Below are 8,267 nucleotides of genomic sequence, written 5' to 3' on the forward strand. Positions count from 1 at the left end.
ACACAAAGCTTTGCTAGCTAACAGCTGCTGCCGCTCTGTCTTCTGTGATTTTTCTCCTCCACTTTATAATTCTGTTCTGTAGATCTTTACCACTCCCCCCACACCTGCCAACAACCTTCAATAAGACTTGTCTGATGCCTCCCTCCCTCCTGCCCCTCACCTCTCTTCTTCCTATTTATACTGTTTCTTTCACCCTGAACTCCACCACCAAACGTATGGTATTTTATCCTCAGCATAAAAATCCCTCCATCTTTTCCTGTGTGTTTTTACAAAACACTTATCTCCAACTCTTTGAGGACCATAATCATACTAACCTCATTCAAAGAACTGCATAACCAAAAGCAACACCGGTCTTTGGTAAAAAAAAAAAACAAGCACCAGAAGCAACAAAACACAACAAGAATGGCAATGACCATATGAAAAATGAAAAAAAAAACAAACAAAACAAAACAAAACAAAAAGTGTTATTTTTAATTTAAATTTCGTTTTAATCCAATACTAAAATCAAATAGTTTCTCTTGGTGAAAAACTCCTTTTTTATCCAGTAGGAAATGGAACCATTTCCCTTTCATCTTCAATGGGATCTGTGTTTTAGGTGAATCTCGTTGCTGGAGACAGCTAATTGAATCCAGGGGTGCAACGTAATGAGACTTGTAACCAAATGTGTCAATTTTCACAGCACGCCCGCCTTTCAGGAGCCACAGTTGTTTGACCGCTCGGCGCGGATAGATGATGCTAATGAATAGTACAAGATAACCTGCAAGAGAAAGAAGACAAAAAGATAACTATCTTCGATGAAGGAGATGGAATGTAATAGCTGAAACAGATAGGGTTGTTCTTGTTATTGTTGAGTAGCCCTGATCAGTTCTGCTTGAACAAATTTTCACCACAAATGCAGAACTGTTGACATAACACCTCAGTTGGCATTTCCCCTAATTGTCTTCATGTGGCACTTGTGAGCTTAACCAGTGTTTGAGCAAAAGGCGGCAAGCTGGCAGAAACGTTAGCACGCCGGGCAAAATGCGTAGCCGTATTTCGTCTGCCGTTACGTTCCGAGTTCAAATTCCGCCGAGGTCGACTTTGCCTTTCATCCTTTCGGTGTCGATAAATTAAGTAGCAGTTACGCACTGGGGTCGATGTAATCGACTTAATCCCTTTGTCTGTCCTTGTTTGTCCCCTCTATGTTTAGCACCTTGTGGGTAGTAAAGAAATAGGTATTTCGTCTGCCTTTACGTTCTGAGTTCAAATTCCGCCGAGGTCGACTTTGCCTTTTATCCTTTCGGGGTTGATAAATTAAGTACCAGTTATGCACTGGGGTCGATGTAATCGACTTAATCCGTTTGTCTGTCCTTGTTTGTCCCCTCTATGTTTAGCCCCTTGTGGGTAGTAAAGAAATAGGTATTTCGTCTGCCTTTACGTTCTGAGTTCAAATTCCGCCGAGGTCGACTTTGCCTTTCATCCTTTCGGGGTCGAAAAGTTAAGTACCAGTTACGCACTGGGGTCGATGTAATCGACTTAATCCCTTTGTTTGTCCTTGTTTGTCCCCTCTATGTTTAGCCCCTTGTGGGTAGTAAAGAAATAGGTATTTCGTCTGCCTTTACGTTCTGAGTTCAAATTCCGCCGAGGTCGACTTTGCCTTTCATCCTTTCGGGGTCGAAAAGTTAAGTACCAGTTACGCACTGGGGTCGATGTAATCGACTTAATCCCTTTGTTTGTCCTTGTTTGTCCCCTCTATGTTTAGCCCCTTGTGGGTAATAAAGAAATAGGTATCTTTATTTTACCAAGTGAGCCAGATGTTTTCACCACTGACCTACTGCACTGAAGAATGATAACATTGTCATTTTAAGGTACTTAAGGGTTAGACTAATTATTCTATTTACTCTCCATATTTTTTCATCTCAGAAAAAATATGGACAAGTCTTGGCATGGTCGTGAGATAATGAAAGATAGTACATGAATAGTTTGCTAGTATTGTGGTGGATGAGTGCAGTGGTTTCAATCCTTATCACGAGCTGGAAATAAGAACGTGAGGGTTTGTAGTGTTTTAATTATTCTAAGATTTTTAAGTTAAGATTAAGCTGGCATAAGATTGTGTGGAAACTGCCCATTTTAAGTTTGATAATTGTGATGACTTCCCAGTTTTCAAATTCTGGAGATTTAGCAGTGTTGAAACGGGTAGTTTAAAATGTTAGAGAGTAAAGAAAAATTTTCAAGTGCCTTTGTGTTTTAGTGTGTTTATGAATTTGTGAAATTTGATTTTTTTTTTTACGGTACTTTTTATGTTACTCTAGCCTATTCAACACTGAAAACAAGTACCAGCTGACTGCCGGTGTAGTTCTTCTTACCTTCAGTTACCACATCTTCGATTCGATGTTCTGTTGTGTTACGAGTGGAAAAATCAAAATCAAGAGGATGTCTGTCTGTCTGCTCATGGGAGCATCCAAGACAACTAGCATAAGCGTGGTACAAGTACCAACTCACTTTCGCTAGCGAAGTAGAGGTGGTATAGAAGTAGTAAAGATGTGTGTCTTTTGCCTTCTATTTCTGCCTCTTATATGTAGTTTTTTTTTTGACTGATTTTGATAAAGGGTTTTTATAAAGAAATTTGCTTATGTTGATGTGATATTGACAGAATTTAATTATCTCCCATCTTGGCAGAGCATTTCTTACTTGTCTCCCTTCGACATAACTCTAGCCAGGCCAGCTACTTGATTGGAATATTTTTAGCTCAAATTTTACAGAGATTAACTTCGGCTTTCATCTGTCACGAACAATTAAAATAAGATCAGATCAATCATCTGTACACCCTTTTACAGCAAGGACAAAATTTCAAGCACTTGTTGAGGTGAAAACAGAGTATACATATTTGATTGCATTAGATGATGCACAGGCATGCCAGACGTAAACCAATTTTAGCAGCGCATATTCAACAAAAATATACTTTTTGGTATATTAGAACATATAGACCTCGCTTCGGTCATGAATGACCACAGGGTTCTACCTAGAAAGTTGCCCTCCGAAGCACAAGTCCAGACAAATTTGTTTATAGGAGACCAGCCTCTCCTCTCCATGCCACCAATGTTATCGAAAGGAAAGCCAAAAGCCGATACTGCTTGGCACCAGTGACATTGCAACTCATTTTTATAGCTGAGTGAACTGGAGCAACTTCGCATATAGGACCCGGAGTGTAAAGCTTCGCATGTAGGACCCAAAGTGATTCTTTCGGGCCTTTTTTTTTTAAGTGTGTCATATATACCATTAAATATGGTAACTCTTTTGCTACTTTTAGATCAGACCATCAGAAATCTACACAACACAGACCAGAGATAGAAGAAGCTTATAATACAAAAATAAATGAATTGATAGATGAATGTGGATTCTGAAAACAATCTTGTGTTAGTGATGAAGGGCTTAGTACCATAAAGACATAAGAATGTGTTTTTGTTACATAACATTCATAGATTCTGATTTTCCTTGATGTACAACATCAGGTGTTGTCAGTTGTCAACTGTCTCTGTTGTTATTTATCACTTATCACAAAGTGATTGCACGTGGCTTTTGGTTAAAGTGTTGCCATCACCATTGCCATGCACAAGGTTTCAATTCCTAGACTCAGCAGCATGATGTGTTCTTGAGCAAAACACTTCATTTCATGTTGCTCTATGATTACTTTGACAGCTGATATCTAACAACACACTGCTGCAATGTTGATTTGAAGGAAGGAGGAAGCTAATGTGCAGCACAAACATTATACAAACAAATCATCAATGAAGGTTGTTCAGCAAGAAATTGCAGAACCTGTATCTGTCATTTACAACAGGAGAATAAAAAATAATAATAATAAAATGAATAAACATAAGAGTATGGTAGACGGCAGAAGTAATAGTGCACTGGACTGAAAATCATGTGTGTTGTGTTCTTGAGCAAGAAACTTTATTTCACGTTGCTCCAGTCCACTCAGCTGTAGAAATGAGTTGCAATGTGACTGGTGCCAAGCTGTATCGGCTGGTATGCATGGGCGACTACTGGTCTCCTATAAACAAACTTGCCTGGACTTGTGCCTCTGAGGGGAACTTTCTAGGTGCAATCCCATGGTTATTCATGACCAAAGGGTGGGAGGTCTTTATCTTTTCTTTTTATCTATTATATAAAAGATACTCTTTTACTTGTTTCAGTCATGCTGGAGCACTGCCTTTAGTCAAGCAAATTGACCCCAGGACTTATTCTTTGTAAGCCTACGTAGAATATAGCAGTATAGCCTCCTCTTCATCATCATCATATCTGTTTCCTATGCTAACATTTGTTGGATGGGTTGTTATAGTCCAAGTCAATTCTTATTTGGAGTTACTGCTTCCTTAGATGAATTGAAAGACAGTAACATCAAATCTTGCTCACATTTTCCAATCTTGGAGTGGTTTCTATGGTCAGAAGCCCTTCCTAATGCCAACTACTTTAAAGTGTTTACTGGGTGCATTTTATTGTGGCATCAACATTAGAGAGATTGCTGTGTCCTCGGGGAAACCTAAAGAGTCCTCTATAACTCTGAGAGACAGTGATTGGCAGCTGCATGCTGGTTGTTGGCAAGGAGACTGACTAGAAAAGAGGCATGATGGAAAAAAGGGTGATAAGGAGGTGATAGTGTAGGAGATGAGGAACTGGGATATTGTTAACGAAGAATGATAGAAGAGAATAATGTAACAGAAATACTGAAGGACTGAAAGATGTAATGGTAAGAGAGAGAAAGAGAGATGGCTAGCAGTAAAGAAAAATTATGGTAGAAAGCATTGAATCAGATGGTCTGAGTTTCTGAATGGTCATTGATAGTCCATTCCAAGCTTTGATGCCACAGGGTTCTCAGTATGTATTCCCATGTCCATTGTTCATTGGAAATTAGATCAGAGAAGTCACTTAAACATGAAACATTAGTACTATAAACCTAGTGTCCTGACAGTGAATACTGCAGTGATGCAAAAGAATAATATATTATTTTCACAGGTGCAGGAGCGGCTTTATGGTAAGTAGCTTGCTTACCAGCCTCATGGTTCCAGGTTCAGTCCCACTGCGTGGCATCTTGGGCAAGTGTCTTCTACTATAGCCCCGGGCCGACCAATGCCTTGTGAGTGGATTTGGTAGACGGAAACTGAAAGAAGCCTGTCGTATATATGTATATATATGTATATGTTTGTGTGTCTGTGTTTGTCCCCCTAGCATTGCTTGACAACCGATGCTGGTGTGTTTACATCTCCGTCACTTAGGGGTTCGGCAAAAGAGACCAATAGAATAAGTACTGGGCTTACAAAGAATAAGTCCCGGGGTCGATTTGCTCGACTAAAGGCAGTGCTCCAGCATGGCCGCAGTCAAATGACTGAAACAAGTAAAAGAGTAAAGAGAGAGGGGTTGTGCCAGGATTTGAACCAGCGTGTAAGCTAATGAAGCACAACCAAACAAGATTTCTACATAATCCACTAGAATACTAACTAATCTCTCTAAAATCACATCCTATTGTATTAAAGAAACGATGGACACATTAGTCAGTGTAGTCTTAGATACATGTGGCTGGGAAAAAAACGACAGAATAGTTAAGACAGAAATGTCTCTGATCATAGGTTGAGATAAAACAAAACTGACCAGTGGCTAAGCAATTAATGAAAATCCCTTAATTATTCAATGTACTCGGTTGCCTACAACATTTCTCTTCGTGACACCTATTATTTATGGCTAATTGCACTACGAGGTTATGTATCATTACAAAACTCACATATCAACACCTATCACAGAGTATCAGGATCTTTTCGGTTTGAACAGCAGTTTTTTCTAGCGGTGTCATATGAAATTGTCACCCATAATTATGACCCTAGTATCGATCTATTGCATTTCAATCTATTTTAGGGTTAGGGTTGGGGTATCTTTTTTTGTTCAGAAATGTAAATAAACCCAATCTGTTTCTTAAACGAGGGACATATTCATACGGCACAGAATGTTTTTTTTACCTCAATGGACGTCATTGATTAGTTGAAATTTCAGAAATTGAAGAAAAAAACAACAAATATCTTACAAACTATATAATTTTCTCAATAAAGCCAAGAGAAAAAGATTTTTTATAAACACATTCTACCAGTATACAAAGTTTAAAAGTGCTTAGTTACGTGGAAATTATTTTAAAAAACTGCCGTTCAAACCGAAAAGATACCATTTCTCTTCGTAACACCTATTTATAGCTAATTGCACTACGAGGTTATGTATCATTACAAAACTCACATATCAACACCTATAAGACAATATCGAACTCACTCGGACAACTGTGATTTTCAGTACAGATATTGTTTACCCTCAGAACAACCCTGCTCAAGCAGACCAATGGTCAAAGGCATTTTCATCTATGATAACGTTGTCTTTTGGTGGGTTTCTAGGAATACATCATTTAATGTCTCCTCCACCATCCCTTTTTTTAGGGTGGTAGTGTTTGAGTTGATAGATATTTAGTTACTGTTTTTAGCAGGTCGAGTGAATACATATAGGCTCCTTCTAGGAAAGGATAAAATAAAAATAAGAGGCATTCCTTCGATATAACTTGGACAAAATCAAAACATTCCACTTCTGGTATTTCCGTGGAAGCAAATGACAGTTCGATTCTGTTTTCTGCTTGGAAATTTGCGGATTTTACATAAACACCTGAAGCAGGTAAGAACAAATATGCAAGGCTTTTTTTCTTCAAGTTTGAAATGAGACATTGCTGGCATAATTTCGTCGAGTTATTTCGAAAGAATGCCAAATAAGAACATTTACCCGTACATTTGTTTCAAAGGCTCTTTGCAAAGTTTTAAAAAGTTCAGGTGTGTCTCGGCTCACTTGGCCGGAGGTAAACCGGATTCTACGGCTATTAAGCGACTGAGAATACCAGACAAACCAGGATTCTTATACGGAGAGCCAAATCCACCGAAAGGTTAAACCCCAGCTCCTCATGATACTCATTTAGTTGCAAAGTATTTCATCTGCCGCTACGTTCTGAGTTCAAATTCCGTCGAGGTCGACTTTGCCTTTCATCCTTTCGGGGTCGATAAATTAGGTACCAGTTACGCACTGGGGTCGATGTAATCGACTTAATACCTATGTCTGTCCCCTCTATGTTTAGCCCCTTGTGGGTAATAAAGAAATAGATATAATTTCGTGTTACAGACACGATTCGCCCAGAAGGTAGCTCCACATCATAATCACCACAAAGAAAGAAACTAACAAACACAAAAAATATGAATAAAAATACCAACCAACAGATATACAAAGTAAAGCTATGCCGTTTCGATACTTGTTCTCTCCTAAATTAATTCTTTTCCACCAGGGTGGCTTAGTAGAATTCTCATTTGCTTCCTGTTCTTTGGGTTTCACGTCTCTCAATGTTGTGTAGGAGAAACCGGCCAGGTGGACCCAGAAAAAGAACTGTAAAATACCGAGGAAAGCCAGAAGTTTGTAAAATTTATCGTTCTTATATGAATATATTAAAGTGTCTTCAGTCACTCGGTCGTTTACTTCGAACGGTAGTCCAGTCGGAAGCTGACGAGAAGCAGAAGTAAAGATGTGTCTATTCAAAACGAAAGTTGAGAGTAAAGGTGCAAGGTGCGATCTCAAGGGTATCGCCGAAAGAGATGGTTTGTTGCCGGGTTTAATGAGGTTATTCACTTGGCCAATATATCTTTGATTGCATATTGAGTCTTTGAACCTAAACACAGGTTTGAATGAAGAACATCGTCCTAAACACAAACTTCGATACAATAACACATGCATCTTCGAATTACTGCGGTTGTTATGGATTCAATGAAGAGCAAAAGTACGAAGGGAGATTATTCTCCCGTAACGAAGGGAAATAATCTAAGAACATGACCTTGACCTCATCGGTTAAACGGTAACACAAAATCGGTAGAGCAACGGGCAAACTTAGTATTTAATTACTTCTTTTCGCGTTCTAAGTTCAAATACCATTGAGGTCATCTTTGCTTTTAACTCTTCTGGTACTGAATAAAATCGTTGTCAAATATTAAGGTCGATATCATCAACATCATCATCGTTTAACGTCCGTTTTCCGTGATAGCACAGGTTGGACGGTTCGACTGGGGTCTGGGAAGCCAGGAGGCTGCACCAGGTACCAGTCTGATCTGGCAGTGTTTCTACAGCTGGATGCCCTTCCTTACGCCAACCGCTCCATGAAAGTAGTGGGTGCTTTTACGTACCACCGGCAACGATCGATTGGCGGCTTTTACGTGTCACTGGCACAG

General features: G+C 39.2%; 1 protein-coding gene across 1 annotated transcript; it reads right to left on the bottom strand.

Annotated features, from left to right (window-relative positions):
• Nucleotides 1–441: 441 nt before the first annotated feature.
• Nucleotides 442–7,846, bottom strand: LOC115217504 (transmembrane protein 223). Its single transcript, XM_029787221.2, has 2 exons — nt 7,266–7,846; nt 442–757 (listed from the first exon to the last, which is right to left on the bottom strand). The coding sequence occupies exons 1-2, from the start codon at nt 7,777–7,779 to the stop codon at nt 471–473; spliced, it is 801 nt and encodes a 266-aa protein (XP_029643081.1). The 5' UTR covers nt 7,780–7,846; the 3' UTR covers nt 442–470.
• Between the last annotated feature and the right edge of the window lie 421 nt (nt 7,847–8,267).

This window comes from Octopus sinensis, linkage group LG11 (genome assembly GCF_006345805.1).
Source record: "Octopus sinensis linkage group LG11, ASM634580v1, whole genome shotgun sequence".
NCBI classification, from domain to species: Eukaryota; Metazoa; Mollusca; class Cephalopoda; order Octopoda; family Octopodidae; genus Octopus; species Octopus sinensis.